Raw genomic sequence first — 24954 nt, forward strand, 5'->3', positions numbered from 1 at the left:
AGCGGGTAGAGACTGTAATCTTGTTCTGCATGTGGACGAAATTCAACTAATTGTCCACCCAAGAGAGAGGTAAGGACACCTGCATCATGGAGAAACCATGGAAATGTGTGGACTGTGGGAAGGGATACAGAACCCCATCAGAGCTGGAAGCTCATCGGCGCAGTCACACTGGGGAGAGGCCGTTCATCTGCTCTCAGTGTGAGAAGGGATTCATTCAGTTCTCCAGCTTACAGATACACCAGCGAGTTCACACTGGGGAAAGGCCATTCACCTGCTCTCAGTGTGGGAAGGGATTCACTTGTTCATCCAACCTGCGGACACACGAACGGGTTCACACAGGGGAGAGGCCGTTCACATGCTCTCAATGTGGGAAGGGATTCACTCGATTATCCGACCTGCAGATACACCAGCGAGTTCACACTGGGGAGAAACCATTCACCTGCTCTCAATGTGGGAAGGGATTCATTCAGTTATCAGACTTGCAGAGACACCAGCGAGTTCACACTGGAGAGAGGCCGTTCACCTGTTCTCAGTGTACCAAGGGATTCGCTCGATTATCCGAACTGCGGACACACCAGCGAGTTCACACTGGGGAGAAACCATTCACCTGCTCTCAGTGTGGGAAGGGATTCACTGTGTCATCCAACCTGCAGACACACCAGCGAGTTCACACTGGGGAGAAACCATTCACCTGCTCTCAGTGTGGGAAGGGATTCAGTCGGTCAACCCACCTGCGGACACACCAGCGAGTTCACACAGGGGAGAGGCCATTCACCTGCTCTCAGTGTGGGAAGGGTTTCAGCGTTTCATCCCAGCTGCTGAGACACCAGCGAGCTCACACTGGGGAGAAACCATTCATCTGCTCTCAGTGTGGAAAGGGATTCACTCAGTTATCCAACCTGCGGACACACCAGAGAGTTCACACTGGGGAGAGGCCGTTCACCTGCTCTCAGTGTGGGAAGGGATTCACTCGGTTAACCCACCTGCGGATACACCAGCAAGTTCACGAGTGATGACAGTGGTTGGATTCTGCTGTTATTGTTTCTGCTCTCAGTTGCATCCAGGACTGCATTTTGTTCATTCTCACAGTTGGTCAATGGGAAGGGCCAGAGGCTTTCTTTGTGCTGGACTGGCCGGTCTCAGCCTCCAGTGGGCTGATGCTCTTTGAGTCTTTTTGCGAATACATGGTTTCAAATGTCACAAGGATCACAGAGTGACAGGGTGTTAGGAAGTTTAGAGATATTTAGTCAGAAGAAAACAGAGGTTGGCAGTGCAAAGGTACATTTCTGAATGGAGGGCTGTGACAAGTGACGTTCCTCAGGGATCAGTGCTGGGACTTTTGCTGTTTGTAATGGATATAAATGATTTGGAGGAAAATGTAACTGATTTGATTGGTAAGTTTGTGGACGACACAAAGGTTGGTGGAGTTGCGGATAGCGATGGGGACCGGCAGAGGATACAGCAGGATATAGATCAGTTGGAGACTTGGGCGGAGAGATGGCAGATGAAGTTTAATCTGGACAAATGTGAGGTAATACATTTTGGAAGGACTAATACAGATGGGAAATATACAGTAAATGGCAGAACCCTGAAGAGTATTCATAGGCAGAGGGATCTGGGTGTACAGGTACACAGGTCATTGAAAGTGGTAATGCAGGTGGAGAAGATAATCAAGAAGGCATACGGCATGCTTGCCTTCATCGGCCGGGGCATTGAGTTTAAAAATTGGCAAGTCATGTTGCAGCTTTATTGAACCTTTGTTGGACCGCACTTGGAATCAATTCTGATCACCACACTACCAGAAGAATGTGGAGGCTTTGGAGAGGGTACGGAAAATATTTATCAGGATGTTGCCTGGTGTGGAGGGCATTAGCTATGAGGAGAGGTTGGAGAAACTTGGTTTGTTCTCACTGGAACGACGGAGGTTGAGGGGGGGGCGACCTGATAGAAGTCTACAAGATTATGAGGGGCATGGACAGAGTGGATAATCAGAAGCTTTTTCCCAGGGTGGAAGAGTCAATTACTCGGGACATAAGTTTAAGGTGCGAGGGGCAAGGTTTAAAGGAGATGTACGAGGCAGGTCTTTTTACACAGAGGGTGGTGGGTGCCAGGAACCCGTTGCTGGTGAAGGTAGTGGAAGCAGATAAGATAGTGACTTTTCAGATGTGTCTTGACAAATATATGAATAGCATAGGAATAGAGGGATATGGTCCCCGGAAAGGGTAGGGGGTTTTGCGACAGGCTTGGAGAGCCAAAGGGCTTGTTTCTGTGCTGGAATTTTCTTTGTTCTTCGTTCTGTTTGGAACATCCCAAATGCCCATCCAATTTCCTTTTTAATTGTTTATTGTCTCCACTTCCTCCTCCCTCGTAGGCAGCGAGTTCCAGGTCATTACCATTCGCTGCATCAGAATATTCTTCCTAACATCTCAACCCCCCCACTGCCCCCCTTGCACCTCTGACCCAAAACAAGAAATCTGTGTCTCCCCTTGCCCTTGTCCCTTCAGCTAATGGGAACAGCTTTTCTTTGTCCACCTTATCTAAACCTGTCAGAATCTTGTCCACCTCTATCAAATCTCCCCTCAACCTCTTTTGCTCCAAGGGGAACAAACCCAGCCTGACATCGACAATAAAAACAAACTAACAGAATATGTTACTGTCTGAAATCAAATGGGAATGTTTAATTTCTGTTTTAAAGATATTGTGAAGATATTGTCCTGGACAAAAAAGGAATTGGAATAACTCACCTTGGGAGTGGTTGAATGGAATATATCAATCTGATATCCACGTACAGTCTCATGAAAGTCTGGAATATGCAGCTGGAAGTCCCTTCCTAACAGCACTGTGGGTGGACGTATACCTCAGGCATTGCAGCAGTTCAAGAAGGGGTTGGGGTTGACCATGGCCAAGGCAGCTACATACAGCCACATATTCTGTTATAATTGAGGGGGCGGCACGGTAGCACAGTGGTGGGGTGGCACGGTAGCTCAGTGGTTAGCACTGCTGCTTCACAGCTCCAGGGACCTGGGTTCGATTCCCGGCTTGGGTCACTGTCTGTGTGGAGTTTGCACATTTTCCTCGTGTCTCCTCGTGTCTGGGTGCTCCGGTTTCCTCCCACAGTCCAAAAATGTGTGGGTTAGGCTGATTGGCTATGCTAAAATTGCCCCTTAGTGTCCTGGGATGCATAGATTAGAGGGATTAGCAGGTAAAATATGTAGGGATATGGGGGTCGGGCCTGGGTGAGATTGTGGTCGGTGCAGACTCGATGGGCCGAATGGCCTTTTTCTGTACTGTAGGGTTTCTATGACTGCAGATTGAATGTGAGGCATTGTGGGACTGGACTATCTTGACCATATTCCTGTGACTGCCCGGAAACTCATGTCTATTTTAGTTTATAATTGAGGTTTTCTGGGAATAAGTTAAATGCGGAAATATTAAGCATAGCCTGGAGGGATTTGGAATAACTGAGAATTTTATCCCCAGATAAAGAACAAAGATTTTGCTGGTGTTTGGGTGTAACGTGTTTGGGATTTTAAATCAACAAAGATGTTGCCTCTAAAATCAGTCCTTGTAAGTTGGCTTAAAAAAGGTTAAGTTATAATGAAGGAGCTTGTATCTTAGTTTAATCAAGGAGTTGTGAGCTTGTAGTGCTCTGTCGCTTGAAGAAGCTATAGCTGCAAGAGAGAATGCTGAGGATTCATTGTTTGAAATTTACGAGCTGTGAGAATCTATGTGTTTTGTTTGTTTTATGTGGATGTAAATGTGTTTTATCATTGTTTTGGGCTACATTTGTTGATCACAAGAACGCTTAAGGAATTAATTTTGGTTACTGTTGTTGTAAAGCACATGCTAAGTTTCTCTATTTGTGTGTGGATGATATTCGTGGGATTTGTGCGAGGTTTTTTGTCTGTGATTTAAATCAAACAGATTTTTAAAAAAAGGAAGTGGAATTAATAAAACTTTTTTTGTTCAGAAGTTATGAACCTGGAACCATATTTACTGGCCAGAGACAGGATTCCAGGATATTTTACAAAACATGTGGGAATTTTAATCCAGATAAAACTCACTCATGAGAGAATGAGAGTTTTAATTTGTAATGGTTATTTAAAATTTGATACATATGAAACGATTCCGACCAATCCTGTGTTGGATTGATCTTGGGTTAAACTTCCTGTCAGGTCCAAAGATTTATTCCTGACGCAAGTAACACAATGACAAGGAAAATTTTGGAATTGGATACTGAAGAAAAGAGTTTAAAAGGAGAGAGTATTAAATAGAAATGATTCCCAGACCATGTGGTCGTCAGATTAAAACAAAGGAAGGGTGCTGACATCCATTTGAGAACTTTTAATCCACCCCATTTCAAACTAAGGGAGTCTATATACAAAACCCAAGGATGGTAGATAAGGGGGTCTGGAAAGCACCATGATGGGGGCACCTGTCTATGAGATGATCAAAAAGCCCCATAATGCCCAGATACTAATTTTATTGAACCTATAATGTCTGTAATCTATCACCATTCTGATTGGATTGTGTCCAGCCGGGATGGGCTGAGTAACTGGATAAGAATTGATGATTTTCTTTGTTGGGTGGAGTTGCACATGGTCAGCCCCTGTGGCTTCTCCCCACTGGCGTAACTCAATAAACTGTTTGTTGTTTGAATCAGACTCGAGTGTTGAATGATTCTTCTGAGTTCATTCCCCCCAACACACTGGGTACATTACCACTTCATCCTTGGGGGTGGTCTGATAGGCTGTGGTCCAGACATGTGGACTTTGGGGGACCTTTGATGAATCACATGTTTGGTCGTTGTAGATGCGCATTCAAAATGGTTGGAAGCACAGATTATGAGTAATATTCCAGCTCCTGTGACAATAGAGAAGCTCTGTCAAATTTTCACAAGCCCTGGGTTACCAGATTCGCTTGTTTCAGATAACGACACTCTGTTTATAAGTGAGTTGTTTCAGGAATTCTTGTAAAGGAATGGTCTACGCCATGTGCGTACTGCACCGTTTCATCGGGCTACAAACGGTCGAGCAGAAAGAGCTGTTCAACCTCTGAAGGAGGGATTGAAGAGAATGGCAGGTGATACTTTAAGAACAAGCTCTCAAAATTTTTGTTCCAGTTTTGCATCACACCACAATCTGCAACCAGATTCTCTCCTGCGGAATTTTTAGGTAGAAGGTTGAAGTCTCATCCGGATCTGCTTCATCCAGGTCTCAGAGCAAAAGTGAGCAGGAGACAAGAGAAGCAGAAGGAAGGACACGACTACCGCGCCAAAGAGAGGCAGTTCAAACCGGGTGATCAGGTTTACATCAGAAACTTTGGGAGTAACTAAAGGTGGTTACCGGGAATAATTTTAAACCAAAGTGGTCCAGTATCTTGGGTGGTGAGACTGTAAAATGGAAGAGTTGTTCGCAGACACCAAGACCATATTCGCTTGCGGTGTGACCCCGAGTCAGGAACAGTTTCAGAGTCAGCAACCATTACTGAGAACATGGCAGAGGGTCATGCTGCTGTGGATGTTCACCAGGAAATGGTTCCAGCTTTGCCAGTTGACTCTGCTGTGGGAGTGGAAGAGGAATGTTTATGTACAGATTCTCAAACTACCTCTTCACCTCCCATTCCAGAAACACCATGACAAGATTTACCAGTGGTATTGTACAGGTCGCAATGCAACCACAAAGCTGTGACAGACTTCCGTATTGTTAAAGACATTACTTTGTTGTATTTCTGTCCTGATGGGGGATTGAAATTTAAGGGGAGGAGAAGTGTTACAGAGTTCTTCTCAACCTCTCTCCCTTCTGAGCACGTGTGGGCTTTGGGCAGGGTTTCAGTCTGCAAGTCCAGGCTGGTTCCAATGCTCCTGTTTCATTTTGTGTGCCAATGATTTTTAAACGTTGTTATTCATTTATATAAAGAACATCCTGCTTTTAACAATGCATTTGACTACCTTATTTGTGGACTGAAGTTTCCACAATTTAAAGCAGGAGATTAGTTAAATGGACAGCCTGAATTGAGAGACAATTAAAGAATAAATGATTCATTAATACAGATGTTAGGCTGGAAATGTAAATTTGAACACAAAAGTTTGTAACGTTTAGAATTATAAAGATCCAAGGAATGTTTAAAATGCTGTGGGGATTATAAAATGTTCCCTTCTGAGGCCGACAGAATAAAAAAAAACAGATAGCAAGACTTGTTAGTGTGGCGCGGTGCCAGAGTGGTTAGCACTGCTGCCTCACAATGTCAGGGACCTGGCTTCGATTCCCGGCTTGGGTGACTGTGCGGAGTCTGCACGTTCTCCCCGTGTCTGCATGGGTGTCCTCCGGGTGCTCCAGTTTCCTCCCACAGTCCGAAAGACGTGCTGGTTAGGTGCATTAGCCATGTTAAATTCTCAATCAGTGTATCCAATCAGACGCCAGAGTGTGGCAACTAAGGGATTTTCACAGGAACTTCATTGCAGTGTTAACATAAGCCTACTGGTGACACTAATAAATAAACTAATACTTTGTTAACCTTGACTGGAGGGAATGAATCGGCTCCTGTTCAAGATGTCTCAACATTGAATGACTGATGTTAACCAATTATTGGTCAACACTCAGGCTACCCCAAGCTAAGAGATATCGTTTGAGAGAAAGAATTGTCTTAAAATTCAGACAATGTGTGCAACTTGCTAAAAACCAAACCAGTTTCATTATTGACAAGTTAAAGACCAATTGGCTAATTCCCAACAATTGGCTGAGCTGGGCTTTCTACATTTTGAAAGTATAAAAAAGGGGATTCAAGAAACCAATTTGGTCGAAGTTTTTCGAAGTTCAAGGTTTTTTTAAGTTTATTTATTAGAGTCACGCATTCACACTGCAATGAAGTTACTCTGAAAATCCCCCAGTCACCACACTCTGGCGCCTGTTCGGGTAAACTGAGGGAGAATTTAGCATGCTCAATGTACCTAACCAGCAAGTCCTTCGGTCTGTGGGAGAAAATCCACACAGACAGGGGGAGAATATGCAGACTCTGCACAGACAGTGACCCAAGCCGGGTCCCTGGCGCTGTGAGGCAGCCGTGCTAACCACTGTGCCCTACAAAGAGGTGTTGAAAGCTGTTGATTTTACAAGTTATCCATGTTTTCGGAGCGGTCACTTTTTGTCCTGGCCTGAGAAGGATGGAGAGAAGTCTGTTCAATTGTTCAAGTTAAGCTTTCTCCTTTTACTGTTAATAGATTCTTTGCTTTTTTTATCCTTCTCTCGTTACATTTTTAATCGTTAATAAACTTTCCAAATTCACCATTTAAAGCATTCTTTCTTGCCATTTGGTTAAGTCACTGGAACCTGGTGTGATTTACGATTAGTGAGGTTATTGTAAACAAGTGAACCCTATAAATCTTCGTTTAAATAAATCAACAGTTATACAACAAATGTTTTATTCCCACAAGAAAGACACGTTTAAATGGTATTCCTTCTAAGCAAATATTTTAAATGAATGCACTGTTCATTATGTGATTAAACAGTATTGGAAACTAGTAAATTGACTTGATGCTATTTCATTTGTATAGCTTCCAAAAAAATATTCTTCCAACGATTAAAGCCTCTTTGTGATACTGACATCCCCAATCCCTCAGCCCCATGAGATCAGTGTAATGGCACAAATATGAAAATAATTAAAAGCAAAAGAAAATCATATATCTGCCTTTAACAGCGGGGATTCCTGGAATATTCTCAGTGTTCTGCATCTCATTAAAGAGGCAACGTCTATTATACCTGATTAGCACCATGTTCTGTTGTACAGCATAATCTGATTTCGATTATTTAACAGTCCCTCTCATAACTGCTAATGAATGAAGAAATGACCAGTTCATAACCTGGTTCAGTGGAAGATAAAATATTTATTCTTGCGATGTTGTGTACTATGCCGCAAAGTCCTGATGTCCTGTGTTCTCAATACCAATGAATGTTAGACAGCCGGTGGCCAATAAAATGAGCTATCATGATTTGGATGCTGAAGGAGTACTTTCCTGGTCGTCGTGTCCGTTCTGATTTATTCGCTTCATTGTCAAAAGTCAATGTCAATTTTATGTGTTTCTGTTAACTAAATGCTTATTTGTAAGTCAAGAAGGTTTATTTCACCGTTAATTTTCACAGGATTAAGGAGCTGTTGGGGAAATATAAGATGTAACATGGTATCATACGAGGAGTTTCTATTGTTAATTCATTAATGGGCGACACAGTGGCATAATGGTTACCACGGCTGCCTCACAGCATCCTGAGAACATTAGTTGAGTTTGTCGATGAATTGTCCAGCGATAATAACACTAGGCCAGTGTTTCCCATCTTCTTATATCCAGTTCCAAGGTACAATGATAGCTATCCACACCTGAAATACAATCATCCCTGCATTAAGTTACATAAATCGATAATAATTCCTCTAATTAATTATACTTTGCTACAATGTCTTAGAGACACAGAATTATTGTAAATCAGACTGACGTCTTTACCCTGATAATGTAATGTCATCTGTTTATGTCCATTCCCTTGTGAAGGGATGCAGAAATAAAGACACTTTATTAACAATGAAATTGTTTCTTTTCTATTACAGATGCTCAAATGCAATTTCACCTCTTGGACTAGCAAAGACATGACAATGGATCTCACTGTTACTGCTTCAGTGTTAGTCTGTCTCTGGAATGTTCCAGTGTCAGCAATCAATTCACCAGGAATAATCCTTGGCGTTTTTGATATATTTGATTTGATTTCATTTCATTTGATTTATTATTGATTTATCACACATATTAATACACAGTGAAAATTATTGTTTCTTGCGCACTATACCGTCAGAGCATAACGTACATAGGGAAGGAAGGGGGAGAGTGAAGAATGTAATTTTGCAGTCATAGCTGGGGGGTAGAGAAAGATCAACTTCGTGCGAGGTCGGTCAATTCAAATATCTGATTTCAGCAGGAAAGAAGTTGTTTTTGAGTCGGTTTGTACGTGTCCTCAGACTTTTGTATCTTGTTCCCGATGAAAAAAAACGATGAGAGACTATGTCCGGGGTGCGTGGCGTTTTGTTTTCATAGGATTTTAGATATTTTTACAAGTGTAGAATCGGAGGTTGTGTTGACTCAGCCAGAGGCAGAAACTGGGCATCCCTGAGGCTGACTGAGACTGACATGTAAAGCCAACGCGTTCAATATTGGCAGCAACTGGATGATCTGGGTACGACAGGTCCCTGAACAGTGTTTATCATGTCTTCTTCAGTACGATAGTCTTGGGACAACCTACAATTCCTCCGCCCCATGGATTCAGAATCCATTTACTCTGCCCAAAGACACTTCAAACAACGTAAAGAGAAAATGCTGGAAAATCTCAGCAAGTCGGCAGCATCTGTAAGGAGAGAGAAGAGCTGACTTTTCTAGTCCAGATGACGCTTTGTCAAAAGATCATCTGGACTCGAAACCTCAGCTCTTTTCTCTCCTCACCGTTATTGCCAGGCCTTCTGAGATTTTCCAGCATTTTCTATTTTGGGTTCAATTCCAGAATCCACAGTAATTTGTTTTCATACTTCAAACAACACCTTCTGTTCAGAAATAACTGAAACCGGAAGATTCCTAAGTTTACCCTGTCTGTCCTACATAGACTCCAGTTTCACTATGATGAAAATGACTCTTAGCCACTACTGAAATTGCCGAGCAGGCCAGTCAGTTGTATCAAAGCTGCTATGGAAAATCAAATAATAAACACATCCAGAGGGCAGGTTTCATCAAGGTGGTTCACAACCGCCTTCTCAGCAGGGACAATTAATGTTGGCTTTGTCAGTGATGCTCACATCCAGAGGATCAATAACAACAGTGTAAAGTGCTGCAAATTCTGGAAATCTAAAATTAAAGCAACACAAATGCTACTCAGCAGGTCAGTGTGCATCAGCAGAGAGAGAACCAGATTCACATTTAAAATCGATGCCAGGATGCAAAATCTGATTGATCTAATTCTGAAGAGCAAGGCTGTTCTCTCCAATATCGTACCCTAATACTCATTCTTCAACTAAAATCACAAACTTACTGGCCATTAATCACACCTCGGTTTGTGGGAGCTTGCTGTACGCAAATTTCCTGCTGTATTTCCAACATTACAACAGCGACTAAATTCAGCAAAGGTAGATCAGTGAGCTTTAAGAACTTTGGGATGACATGACGTCGGGTAAAGCGATCTATGCCTGCAAGCTCTACAAAAATGAAAGTTTAATACCTTGGAAGCGTTGAGATTAATGTGAATATAGCCACTCATCTACCTGATCATAGCACCATGGAATCATAGAATCCCTACAGTGCAGAAGGAAGCCATTCTGTCCATCATCTCTGCAACGGCCCTGCCTTCATCCTATCCCGACAACCGCAAATATTCACAGGCTAATCCTATCCCGACAACCGCAAATATTCACAGGCTAATCCCCCTAGTTGGACAATATGGCGCAATTTAGCATAGCCAATCCACCTTGGCCTTGGGAATTATACTCTCCTGGCGAACTGCTGCAGACTTGATGCACCGAATGGTCTCCTTCTGCATTGTAGGGATCCTATGATTCTACGTTGCACATCGTTGGACGCTAAGGGGCAATTTATCGTAGCCAATCCACCTACCTTGCACATCCTTGGACTGTGGAAGGAATCCGGAACACCCGGAGGAAACTCACATGGACATGGATAGAATGTGAAAACCACACACAGACAGTCGCACAAGGTTGGAATCGAACCCTCTTCCCTGTCGTTGTAAGGGAGCAATGCTAATTGGATCTCTTAGTGATAACCACACTGGAATTTTTATTCTTCCCTCGTGTGAGTGGCATCACAATTTGTGACAGGAATATTTCACTCATCAGATCTGTTTGTTTTAACTGGTCTCGTTGAAGCAAATTAAACGATCAATCAAATTAACATTCAGTGGAATACCAGCCTGTTCACAGGTAATTTATTGATTGTGACATCAGAACTTTCGGAACAAATTCTTAAATAGAATGGATTATATTGTTTTAATTAAATAGCATCTGGTGTAATGTATGTTAAAACGTTTTCATTCCATTTTGAACCAACTGTTAATATTCTTAAAATAACCGCTATTTTGTGATGAAACTAATGAATAAATGACGGTTTATCTGATTTTGCTGCCATGAACATTTCATTGTAAACAGTGAGGTGTTTATGTAAATAAACACAGAAATAGAAATCCCAGATTAGATTGTTGACTGACAAAAACACAGCAAATATTTCCCCACCAACACAGCACAGAAATAGAGACAAACATGCAAATCGATCAACGGATTCCAGTAATGATTGTTTTTTGACATTATTTCTTCATCAATTATTTGAGGAAATGAGATAGGATGATATCTATGTTCAGAATTAAGAAAGAATCCCTCTGATTCCGAAATATAATGACACGGCAAATGTGTTTGTGGAGATTTTCTGTGTTTCATCTCTCTCTCGGTATTTCTCCTGTCTGGTTCTGTGTCTTGTCTCTCCACGATGGCTCATCGTCTTCCCTCCACAACATGAGGTCAATGTCTGCCCAATGTATTCTCTCAGCCAGAATTATAGGCTTTTCAAAGAATGTAATTCAATGAATTGAAATCGGTGAGGGAGCTTTACTCTAAAAGATCTCTTGAGCATTCTATGATCTGGAATGTTTGCTACATTTTCCGCTGTATGTAACCTCGGCTGTACCTAGTACAGACTTCGATGTGGCAGTACCAAAGAAACTTTCCCTGTATTTAACCCGTGTTTTCCCTGCTCTTGGAGTGTTGGATTGGATAGTCGAGAGGAATATTTACTCTGCATCTAAACTCACTGTACTTGCTCTTTGAATATTTAAATTGACTTTGTAAAGGGAGATTTAATCCGTATCTAATCTCTGCTGTACCTGACCTGGGTGGGTTTTATCGGACTGTGGACAGGGCTCTTCCCCCTGTACCTAACACAAGTTCAATCTTGCCTCCCGAATCTCTGAATGAAGAGTGCAAAAGTGGTTTTACCTATATGCCTTCATTATGTTTGAGCAGACTTTGTAGAGGGAGTTTCACTCTGTTTCTACAGAGTCTACCTGTTCAAGGGATGTTTGATTTGGATATCTAACTCATGCGTTTCCTGTCTTGGGAGTGTTTAATTTGTCAATGTGGAGGGAACTTTACATTCTGCAGCTAACCCCATGTTTCTCCTGTCCTGTGAGTTTTTCATGGGACAGGAGCCCGTCTCTCCAAATTTCATTCGGATTGAACCAGTCTCTTTATAATTAATCCTGTGTCAGTTTCTGTTATATAAGGCCATGTTTCTGTTTATGTGGCATTAGACCCTATCTCTACGCATATTAAACTAGATCCTTTCTCTGATTATACCAAATTAGACGCCATCTCTATTTATATGATAGGTCACATGTTTCTGTTTATATCAAACTAGACGCTGTCTCTGTTTATATTAATTTAGACCTGTCTCTGTTTGTACTAAACGAGTTAGAACATAGAACAGCACAGAACAGGCCCTTCGGCCCACGATGTTGTGCCGAGCTTTATCTGAAACCAACATCAAGCTATCCCACTCCCTATTATCCTGGTGTGCTCCATGTGCCTATCCAATAACCGCTTAAATGTTCCTAAAGTGTCTGACTCCACTATCACTGCAGGCAGTCCATTCCACACCCCAACCACTCTCTGCGTAAAGAACCTACCTCTGATATCCTTCCTGTATCTCCCACCACGAACCCTATAGTTATGCCCCCTCGTAATAGCTCCATCCACCCGAGGAAATAGTCTTTGAACGTTCACTCTATCTATTCCCTTCATCATTTTATAAACCTCTATTAAGTCTCTCCTCAGCCTCCTCCGCTCCAGAGAGAACAGCCCTAGCTCCCTCAACCTTTCCTCATAAGACCTACCCTCCAAACCAGGCAGCATCCTGGTAAATCTCCTCTGCACTCTTTCCAGCGCTTCCACATCCTTCTTATAGCGAGGTGACCAGAACTGCACACAATATTCCAAATGTGGTCTCACCAAGGTCCTGTACAATTGCAGCATAACCCCACGGCTCTTAAACTCCAGCCCCCTGTTAATAAAAGCAGTCTTATTTCTGCACTTGACCCTGTCCACGTTTATATTGCATTGGACATGGTGTCAGTTTTTATTGCACTGGTCAATGCCACAAATTAGGAAAGTGTTTGGGAGAAAATAGTTTTCTTTCTGCATCCTTCTAAACATGTAAATTCTATGAAGTCTTGGGCAGCGGAAAATAAGAAGCGTTATCTGAAATCTACTTCTGCTGACTGCATTGAAAATGGATACCAAGCCCTATGTTGCATGCACTGTCAACAAAGAACAAAGAACAAGAAAATTACAGCCCAGGAACAGGTCCTTCGACCCTCCAAGCCTGCACCAACCAAACACTGTCGATTCAATACTGCCCGTTTCAGGATCCTGTCAGATAGCAATGTCTTTCCACGAACACATTGTCACTTCTTCTTGCAGAACCGTGGAGTCATACAGACATAATTCAAGCAGAGGTATAGTTCAGTGCAGGAAAAACACTGACCCAGTCTAGTGAAACGTGTACAGGATCACGATCAAATATCATATAACCAGAGAGTATATCTAATGCTATATAAACTGAGTTCTGGTCCAGCAGACTGTTAACAGAGACAGACTGTATGTGAATATAAACAGGAGCCTGATCCAACAAAATAGAAATGAGTTAGTGCCGAGTGCCATGTGGGGATGGTCGAAGGTCAAATGCTGGTCTTTCCAGTGACACACACATCCCTTGAAAGAACCATTTAAAATAATGTCGATGACATTGTCTAGGAAAATAAAACTGAGATAATGTCTAGTGCAGTTTTTCTGGATACAGAAGCTTGTCCGATATTAACTGAGGCAGAGCCTCGTACATTATTAGTAATTAATGATAGGGGACCTAGACTGATATAAGCTGAGACGTAGCCAAGTGTATTAGTAATAATTGCTGACACAGGACCGAGACAGATATAAACTGAGACAGAGTCCAGTGTATTAGTAATAATTACTGATACAGGACCCAGACTGGTACACACTGAGATTTAGACAATGCAGCAATTAGGACATATTGCAAAATGCAATAATAACAGAGACGTGACATAGTCTTAAATGAACAAATACATGGACTGATGCAGCATTAACGTAAACAGGATTTAGTTTATTAAAATCTAATGAACTATTACATAATAACTGTGACAGAACCATGTGTTATGCATGAAGGCAGTTCTTCCAGTTTAGTATACAGTGGTAAATGTTCTGAGGCAGTAAAAATTGAGACACGGCCTCTTTTCAGATTAGCAGAGACATGGCTCAGTGCAGCCAAAACTTAGAAATTATAATATAAATAGGGTCTAAGTCTCGTATATGAGCGCCCGATATTGCGCCGGGTGCAGGGAAAAACTTACATAGGAACTCCTGGAATGTGACCCAGTCACAGATTAGTGTAACACAGATCGTGACAGAGGCCAGTTGAATATAGGCAGAGATATGGCCTGTTTAAAATTATTTCATGTGATTTGCGCGTCAATGGTAAAGTCAGCATTTGTTGGCAAACCCTGATTTCCTTTGAGAATGTGGTGGCAAGCTTTGGAAAGCTGTTGGAAAGTAGCTTCCAGGCAGCTACTCTTTGCAGAATGGCATTGAGCTTTTTGAGTGGCACACGTCAGGCAAGTAGAAAACATTCAATCAACTGTGTCGGCACATACTTGGTGGGCAGAAGGGCCTGTTCCAGTGCTGTACTAACCTTTATTCTTTGTTCATAGTCATGACTTTTGCCTGGTAGATGATGGATAGGGTTTGGGAATTCAGGAGGAGCGTTGTTCACCGCAGAGCTCCTAGCATCTGACCTGCTCTTGTAGCTACATGATTGAAATATCTGTTCCGGTTCAGATTTTCACGTATTATAATTCCTAGGATGTTGATAGTGGGCGAATTCAGCGATGTGTAAGGCCGATTAATGTCAGAGTGATGGTTGGAATCTCCCTCATTGGAGACTGTCATTGCCTGCCACTTGTGTGGCATTAATGTTACTTGCCAGTCGTTAGCCCAAGACTGAATGTTTTCTAAGTCTTTCTGCATACGGACACAGACTGTGTCAGTATTTGAGGAGTCACAACTGGTGCTGAACTTTGCGCAGTCATCAGTGAACATCCCACTTCTAAACGTTGATGAAGGATGAAGCTTGAGGCTAGGTCACTAACCCGAAGACTTTCTGTAGCAATGCCCTGTGACTGAGATGACTGGTCATCAACAACCACAACCATTTTTCTTTGTGCTCAGTATGACTCCAGCCAGTGGATTGTTTTCCCCCTGATTCCCATTGACTGTAGTTTCGCTCGGGCTCCTTAATGCTACAAACGGTCACTTGCTGCTACGATGTCAAGGGAAGGCATTCTCTCTTCACCTCTTTAATTTAATTTTTTTATCTATATTTGCACTCATTTTAAAGCATTTCTGGAATCGAGTGCTCCTGGCGGGACCCTAATTGAGCATATATTTGTGTGTGTGTGTGTGTTATGTGAAATATATCATGTTTTATGCAAGTTAATTTCACAATGACCACTTGCATCCTTCCATTTACAGTACATGTGAAATATATCATGTTTTATACAAAATAATTTCACAATGACCACTTGCATCCTTCTATTTACAGTACATGATGGACACATAATAAACACACCCATTTCGGATTGGCGTCCTTTACATATTTCACGTTTTTTGATGATTGAGGAGACCAATTTAGGAGTCGTAGCGTTATGTTGCAACTGTACACAACTCTGGTGCGGCCGCACTTGGAGTACTGTGTGCAGTTCTGGTCCCCACATTACAGGAAGGATGTGGAGGCTTTGGAGAGGGTGCAGAGGAGGTTTACCAGGATGTTGCCTGGTATGGAGGGGAGATCCTATGAGGAGAGGCTGAGGGATTTGGGATTGTTTTCGCTGGAAAGGCGGCGGCTAAGAGGGGATCTTATTGAAACATATAAGATGATTAGAGGTTTAGATAGGGTGGATAGTGATAGCCTTTTTCCTCTGATGGAGAAATCCAGCACGAGGGGGCATGGCTTTAAATTGAGGGGGGGTAGTTATAGAACCGATGTCAGGGGTAGGTTCTTTACCCAGAGGGTGGTGAGGGATTGGAATGCCCTGCCAGCATCAGTAGTAAATGCGCCTAGTTTGGGGGCGTTTAAGAGATCCGTAGATAGGTTCATGGACGAAAAGAAATTGGTTTAGGTTGGAGGGTCACAGTTTTTTTTTTAACTGGTCGGTGCAACATCGTGGGCCGAAGGGCCTGTTCTGCGCTGTAATGTTCTATGTTCTATGTTCTATGTTCTATGTTCAATGTTTGAAAGCTTAATTCTGTCACAAGTGCTGCCCATTAATCTGCCATTTGTCATTGTGTGTCATCGCTTTTTGTATCATGAATGGTTGTTAAAAGCTTTGTGTGGAGACAATTATCCCCAAAAATCCTGCAGTCCCTACTCTGCTGATGTTGTTGAATGTCTTAGCAAGGTTGACCAAAGTAAGTTCAAGTTATGGACACATATGGCACATGGAGCAGTTGTTGGCTGGAGGAAATCTTCCAACACAATCACTACACTGCACATCAGGTCCACCCGGTCTGATGTATTTCAAGTGTGAACCTGGCAAAGATCTTTCCCGTGATGCTATGATTGAGATATGTCTGTAGTTGTTGAAGACACAAATAGTTTGCCAAATATTAACGATAGAGGGTTGGCAGCAGGAGAAATACTTAATACAATTAATGTTACCAGAGAGGCAGTGCTGGGTAGACTAATGGGACTGAAGGTGGACAAGTCCCCGGGTCCGGATGGAATGCATCCCAGGGTATTGAAAGAAATGTCAGAGGTAATAGTGGATGCGTTAGTGATTATTTATCAAAACTCGTTGCATTCTGGGGTAGTGCCGGTTGATTGGAAAACGGCTAATGTTACGCCGCTGTTTAAAAAAGGAAGGAGACAAAAGGCAGGTAACTATAAGCCGGTCAGCTTAACGTCTGTAGTAGGGAAAATGCTGGAATCCATTATTAAAGAGGAGATAGCAGGGCATCTGGATAGAAATGGTTCGATCAATCAGACGCAGCATGGATTCATGAGGGGAAAGTCGTGCTTGATGAACATGTTGGATTTTTATGAAGATGTGACTAGGGCGGTTGATGGAGGAGAACCGGTGGATGCGGTGTTTTTGGATTTCCAAAAGGCGTTTGATAAGGTGCCCCATAAAAGGCTGCTGAAGAAGATTAGGGCACACGGAGTTGGGGGTAGTGTGTTAAAGTGGATTGGGGACTGGCTATCCGACAGGAAGCAAAGAGTCGGAATAAATGGGTGTTTTTCCGGTTGGAGGAAGGTAACTAGTGGCATGCCGCAGGGATCGGTACTCGGGCCGCAACTGTTTACCATTTATATAGATGATCTGGAGGAAGGGACGGAGTGTAGGGTAACGAAGTTTGCAGACGACACAAAGATGAGTGGAAAAGTGAATCGTGTGGAGGACGGAGAAGATCTGCAGAGAGATTTGGACAGGCTGAGTGAGTGGGCGAGGATATGGCAAATGGAGTATAACGTTGAGAAATGCGAGGTTATACACTTTGGAGGAAATCATAACAAATGGGATTACTATCTCAATGGAAACAAATTAAAACATGCTACCGTGCAAAGGGACCTGGGGGTCCTTGTGCATGAGACGCAAAAGCCCAGTCTGCAGGTACAACAGGTGATCAAGAAGGCAAATGGGATGTTGGCCTATATTGCGAGGGGGATAGAATATAAAAGCAGGGATGTCTTGATGCACCTGTACAGGTCATTGGTGAGGCCGCAGCTGGAATACTGTGTGCAGTATTGGTCCCCTTATATGAGGAAGGATATATTGGCATTGGAGGGAGTGCAGAGAAGGTTCACCAGGTTGATACCGGAGATGAGGGGTTTGGATTATGAGGAGAGGCTGAGGAGATTGGGTTTGTACTCGTTGGAGTTTAGAAGGATGAGGGGGGATCTTATGGAGACTTATAAGATAATGCGGGGGCTGGATAGGGTGGAGGCGGAGAGATTCTTTCCACTTAGTAAGGAAGTTAAAACTAGAGGACACAGCCTCAAAATAAAGGGGGGTCGGTTTAAGACAGAGTTGAGGAGGAACTTCTTCTCCCAGAGGGTGGTGAATCTCTGGAATTCTCTGCCCACTGAGGTGGTGGAGGCTACCTCGCTGAATATGTTTAAAGCGCGGATGGATGGATTCCTGATCGGTAAGGGAATTAAGGGTTATGGGGATCAGGCGGGTAAGTGGTACTGATCCACGTCAGATCAGCCATGATCTTATTGAATGGCGGGGCAGGCTCGAGGGGCTAGATGGTCTACTCCTGCTCCTATTTCTTATGTTCTTATGTTCTTATGTTCTTCTATCGGTTTTGTTTTCAAATAGTATTATGAATTTGAATCATGCATCTCTTGTGGAATGGTGGGCGGCACGATGGCACAGTGGCGAGATCTGTTGCCTCACAACGCCATGGTGGTTTGGTTCCCGGCTTGTGTCACTGTCTGTGTGGAGTCTGCACATTCTCCCCGTGTCTCCGTGTACTTCCTCTCGGTGCTCCAGTTTCCTTCCACAGTACGAAAAGACATGCTGGTTAGGTGCACTTGCCAGGCTAAATTCTCCCTCAGTGTACCCGAACAGGCGCCAGAGTGTGGCGACTAGGGGTTTTCACAGTAATTCATTGCAGTGTTAATGTAAGCCTACTTGTGACATTAATAAATAAATTAAAACTTTAAATCTTCCAGCAGTTAAGGAGAATGTAATAATTGTGCAGAAAGATAGTAATTATTTTCACTAAGTACCATCCATTCGCAATTTAATAATTTCATTCACCAGTTCTCATACATTAGGATTAGTATATTTAAAATGACTTTATGGAAGGTGGGCGAAACTGTCTAGGCCACCATTTATTCCCAATTGCTAATTGGCTAATTGCTTTCGGTAAGTTGTTGGTGAGCCGCCTTCTTGAACCGCTACACAACCTGCAGTGTAGGTACATCCACAGTGATGTTAGGGCGGGTGATCCTGGATTGCCGTTCAACTGACAGCAAAGGAATGGTAATATATGTCCAAGTCAGGTTTATGTGTGTCTTGTAGTGGAATTTCCAGGCGGGGTTGTTCCAATTCACCAATTACCATCAATTCAGAAAGATAAACAATTATTTTACAAATTATGTTCAGCATTTTGATAAAAGCTAAATGCTGCGGATTCTGGAAACTGAAACTGAAAGAAATTCTGGAAAATCTCAACAGGTCTTATAGCATCTGTGGAGAGAGAATAGAGCCAACGTTTCGAGTCTGGATGATCCTTCTTAATTTGGAGGAAATTGAAGATGGTGATGAAATTGGTAAATGATAAGGGTAGATAGGGATTAGAAAGTTTTTTTAAGGATATAGTTGGTGATTGAGACGTTGATTATGTTAGTTAGCATGGAGAAGTTGATTATGACATTTGGGATCGGTATGTGAATTGACACAACTTGTATGTGGATCGAAATAGTGTATATCATTAAAAACTAACCGTTTGATCTATTCCCATTTTAGAGGAAAGATATGCAGATTCCCTGACATCTTGTTAGAAACAATGATGATCTCTCCAACTCATCAGGAATACTCTGCCGAAGCGTCATCCAGACTCGAAACGTTGGCTCTATTCTGTCTCCGCAGATGCTGAGATTTTCCAGCTTTTGCTGTTTGTTTTCAGTATTTCATTCTATACAACTTTGCTTCGTATCATTTATTGATATCAACATTTATTGACAGTATATTGGCCTTTCTGTCACCACGGAACAAAATCTGCTTCAGAATTCAGTGGGAAATGGAATTGATTCCGACCGATGATAGTGAGCAGCTACCCAGTCGCCTCGGATCTTTGTTGACAAGTAAACACCTCATCATCACACAAAACCTCCTGAAACTCCTAGATAACAAGGACACCTATGTCAGACTCCTATTTAATGACTACAGCTCAGCCTTCAACACTATTATTACCACAAAACTTATCTCCAAACTCCGTGGCCTGGGCCTGGGCCCCTCCCTCTGCGGCTGGATCCTGAACTTCCTAACTCACAGACGACAATCAGTAAGGATAGGCAACAACACGTCCTCCACGATCATCTTCAACACCGTTGCCCCACTCGGCTGTGTTCTCAGCCCCTCGACTTATATACCTATGGCTGTGTGGTCAAATTCCCCTCCAATTCGATTTTCAAGTTTGCTGACGACACCACTGTAGTGGGTCGGATCTCCAGCAATGACGAGACAGTACAGGAATGAGATAGAGAGTCTGATGAACTAGTGGGGCAACAATAATCTCTCCGTTAATGCAAACAAAACGAAGGAGATTGTCATCGACTTCAGGAAGTGTAAAGGACAACATGCCCCTGTCTACATCAATGGGGACGAAGTAGAAAGAGTCGAGAGCTTCAAGTTTTTAGGTGTCCAGATCACCAACAACATGTCCTCGTCCCCCCATGTCGACACTACAGCTAAGAAAGCTCATCAACGCCTCTATTTTCCCAGAAGACTAAGGAAATTTGGCATGTGAGCAACGACTCTCACCAACGTTTACAGATGCACCATATAAAGCATTATTTCTGGTTGTATCACAACTCGTGCTCTGCTCAAGACCGCAAGGAACTACAAAAGGTCTTGAATGTAGCCCAATCCATCACGCAAACCTGCGTCCCATCCATTGACTCTGTCTACAATTCCCGCTGCCTCGGCAAAGCTGCCAGCATAATTAAGGACCCCACGCACCCCGGACATTCTCTCTTCCACCTTCTTCCTTCGGGAAAAAGATGCAAAAGTCTGAGGTCACGTACCAACCGACTCAGGAACAGCTTCTTCCCTGCTGCTGTCAGACTTTTGAATGGACTTACCTTGCATTAAGTTAATCTTTCTCTGCACCCTAGCTATGACTGTAACACTGCATTCTGCACTCTCTCGTTTCCTTCTTTATGAACGGTATGTTTTGTCTGGGAAGCGCACAAGGAACAATACTTTTCACTGTCTGTTAATACATGTGACAATAATAAATCAAATCAAATCAAACATAACTGGAGTGTGTAATGATTTTCAAAGTCATGATATAAATGAAACTACCTGTAGCTCATGTGAAGTTACTGAATCTTTAAATCCCGATTCATTATTACACTGTTTTGGGAAGTAATGTAACACTTGTAGTTGTCCAGTGAGTTTCACAATATTTCTGTTGCTACCTTATTTACTTTTCACCCTGTTACCTTCATTAATTTGGGTGAGGGCATGTTGAGTGATTTGTTGCACGTGAAAGAACCACATGTTTCAAGTATTATAATCGTCCCTCCTCAAACTAATCATGTTCACTCTTTTTATCTTGGATATGAAGATTCAGCATCAGCAGAGAAATGAACCATCTGAGCCGCAGGAACATCTCGTCTATTTCTTCGTGAGGATCAGCTTGCTAACTCCCGATAAACTCGGGATGGAGTTCACCCAGACACTCTGGAAGAATTGGAGATATTAGACTGACACAAATGGAATAAAGGAGCTGATTCAATTTATGAAATAGTCAAGCACAAATATGGGAACGTAGAACAGCATTTTTCAGTAACATCTATCAATGATCCATCAGTCCATTCACTGACTCCTCAATCAAAATATTCAGGCGTCCAACTGTCATTCATTCAACTGTCATTCATTCAACTGTCATTCATTCAACTGTCATTCATTCCTGCATCAACACAGTCATGCATTTATTGTTTGAATAGATGGTGACGTAATATTAATTGAAGTGGCCCAGTGATCCAGAGGCCCAGGACAATGATGTGAGGACAGGGATTTAAATCGGACCATTACAGCTGGTGGAGTTTGAATTCAATTAAAAAATCTGGAATAGATACTAATGGCGACCAAAGGAACCTCTCTGATTCCCCAATGAAGGAAATCTGCCATCGCTCCCTGGTCTCACACGGATGTGACTCCACACGGACAGTAAAATGGCTGGATTTTTAATATCTTCAGAAGTGGCCTAGAAAACCAATTAGTTCAAGGGAATTTGGGACAGGCAAAAAGTGCTGGTCTTTCCTCCATCTGAAACATGCCATGGAAGGATAAAGGGAAAGAAAACACAAACATAAATGTTCATGTATTACAACATGTATCCTCTCTCTGACTCATCTCTCACAGTCTGCCTGTAATTCTTTCTATTCATCCATCACACTCTCCTGATGTACTGGAAAAATCATCATTGGTGCAAACAGGGTGCCAGAGAAGCTGCATAACTCCTTTCTTGAGAAATGGGAGCAATTCATTTGGATTTACAACTTTAAATAATTAAAGTGCCTCCTGTACTATTGCTGGGTATATTTCTTTATAAATAGGCCTCATTGACAATTGAAGAGTTTGAATTTGTCTTTCAGCCAAGCGGTCAGTACTGAGGAAACAGATATTTGACTTACTGCACAAACACCCCCAGATGCTTCCTGTCAATAACTTTGAGCGTTTGGCAGCAGCTTGGATTGCTGCCAAATACTGTGTGGGACAGATCAGCGTGAACCTGAATGGACAAAATGGGATTCAGCCATTTAAACGATAAATATTTCATTTCCACAAGAAAGACGCATTTTAAATCGTAATCGTTCGTGTCAAATGTTTCCATTCATGCCCTGTTCATTATGTGATTAAATGGTATCGGAAAACAATAAATTGACAAGATGCTGTTTTATTTGTGTAACTTCCAAGCAAATGCCATTCCAATCATTAAAGTCTGTTTATTAACTGCTTCATGAAATGCGAGAGAGAGATGTTGATGGTCTCAATTCCCCCTTCAATTGAGATCAGTGCAAAGACAAAAAAAATGCAAATAAATAATATTAAAATAACGTCATGAAACTGCATGGAACAGCGGAGATACCTGGAATATTCACAAAGTACTGCACCTCGTTTTATCAGCAGCGTCTCTTATTCCTGATTCGCACAGTGTTCTGTTGTACACTATAATCTGACTTCCATTATTCAATAGTTCATCTCATATCTGCCAACGAGTAGATAAATTATCAGTTTATAACCTGATTCAGTGGAAAGTAAAATATATATTCTTGTGATAATGTGTAATGTGCCGCAAATCCTGATATCCTGTGTTCCTGATACCAGCGAATATTAGACAACCGGTGGCTAACAAAATGAGCTGCGATAATTTGGATGCTGAAGGACAACTTTACTGATCGCCGTGTCTGTTCCGATTAATTAAATTCTCTGTCAAAAGGCAAATTCAATTTTATGCTTCTCTGTTTCTCTGCCAACGCACTCTTTAATTTTCACGCAGGCGGGTTTGTTTTACCCCTAATTTAGACAGAGCTGTCTTCCATTCAGGGACATTTTGAAAAATGTCAGGAGACACTATATAATGCGAGGAAATTCCTGTTATCTCCAAACCCAAATTGTACCGTGATAGCCATCCAGACTGTAAATAGAATCACTTGTTTTCGTCCCCGCATTTAATTAAAGAAATCGATAGCAATTCTTCTGATAAATTATGCTTTATTATTGTAATGTGATAGAGACCCGGAATTGTTGCAAGCTAGACTCAATGTTACTTTATTTTCTGAAAATATAATTTTATTACTTTTAGTTTTGTCTTTTTGTTAGGGGCGTGTTAATAAAAGCACCATGTTTACAGTTGAATTAGTTTTTTTTAATACAGAGATGATGAACTGCAATATCACCTTTAGAAATAATGGAGACATTGCAATGAATCGATTCAGGCAAACGAAAATCCTGATAGTGATAAAATGCCCACTTTATTATTAACCTATTGTTAATCCCGGAGTCCATTCTTTTGGGGGTGTGGAAGGTGGGACCTGGATCCAGTCGCCGCCTCCACCAGGGAATCAAAAGGCGGCGCCTTCTGCCGGGTATTTAAATGACGCTCACTGGGACCGGAATCCAACAGTCCGGGAGTTGGTTTGTTCACTGAGTTCCTGACACAACCATTTCCCCCAAATGACCAGAAGAATGAACTCGGCGATTTCTCTCAGTTTGTTGCTGACTTTCTTATCCGGTGATTAGTTTTTCTTGTCCACGTCTCTCACTGTTACTGTATCAGAATTAGCCTACCTTTGGAATGACCCAGAGTCAGCAATCATTTCACCAAGATTAATCCTCGGTAATTTGACATGTTTTTACAGGTGTCCAGTCGGAGATTGTGTTGACTCAGCTGGAGGCAGAAACAGGGCGTCCCGGCGGCTTCCTGAGACTGACCTGTAAAACCAGTGGCTTCGATCTTGGCAGCAACTGGATGAACTGGATTAGACAGGTTCCCGGACAGGGGCTGGAGTGGTTGGTTGGATACAGAAGTTCATTTTACACCACCTACTATGACCCACAGATTCAGGGCCGATTTACTCCGTCCAAAGACCTTTCGAACAATATCTTCGCTTTGGACATGATGAGCCTGAAGACTGAAGACACCGCCATCTATTACTGTGCAAGTGGGTGGGTGGCACAACAGTTACTGTCAATACAAAAAACCCCTCAGCACTAATTGACCGAGGCTGTGTCAGTGCTCTGGTTCACAATCCAACATTATTTACAGTGCTGTATTATTGATGTCTAACACTGCAATAATAGCGAGAATTAATATTCAATGATCAGTTGGTGTTTTCAATAATATGATCATGTGATACTCTGTGAAATATAAAGTATTCGGGTCATTTATGTAGAGCGAACAGTGTCCACAAATACAATAATAATTTGATGAAAATGCAGTGATTTACTTACCCTCTGGCTTGTGAATTTTTAAAATAATGGTGGATTTCTGTCTATTTTGCGCAGGGATGGTTATTGTATGAGCCAGCCCAGGGAATGTGACACTGTGACGCCATGGATT

At 42.4% G+C, this 24954-nt stretch overlaps 2 protein-coding genes and 1 gene segment (V, D, J or C); 2 read left to right on the forward strand and 1 right to left on the reverse strand.

The window, feature by feature from the left end:
• LOC144484164 (uncharacterized) overlaps positions 1-4657 on the forward strand; it is a 58888-nt gene extending 54231 nt beyond the window's left edge. Inside the window, 1 exon segment of the mRNA XM_078202707.1 lies at positions 78-4657. Coding sequence (XP_078058833.1) covers positions 78-1013 — 936 coding nt within the window. The 3' untranslated portion in view covers positions 1014-4657.
• Positions 1-24954, reverse strand: part of LOC144484165 (uncharacterized) — a 385513-nt gene that overhangs the window by 30778 nt on the left and 329781 nt on the right. The window lies entirely within an intron of this gene.
• Positions 24023-24943, forward strand: LOC144484159 (Ig heavy chain V region-like). The segment is given in 3 exon segments: positions 24023-24126; positions 24254-24556; positions 24927-24943. Coding segments are annotated over 3 exon segments (378 nt in total).

Source organism: Mustelus asterias, unplaced genomic scaffold (genome assembly GCF_964213995.1).
Source record: "Mustelus asterias unplaced genomic scaffold, sMusAst1.hap1.1 HAP1_SCAFFOLD_94, whole genome shotgun sequence".
NCBI classification, from domain to species: domain Eukaryota; kingdom Metazoa; phylum Chordata; class Chondrichthyes; order Carcharhiniformes; family Triakidae; genus Mustelus; species Mustelus asterias.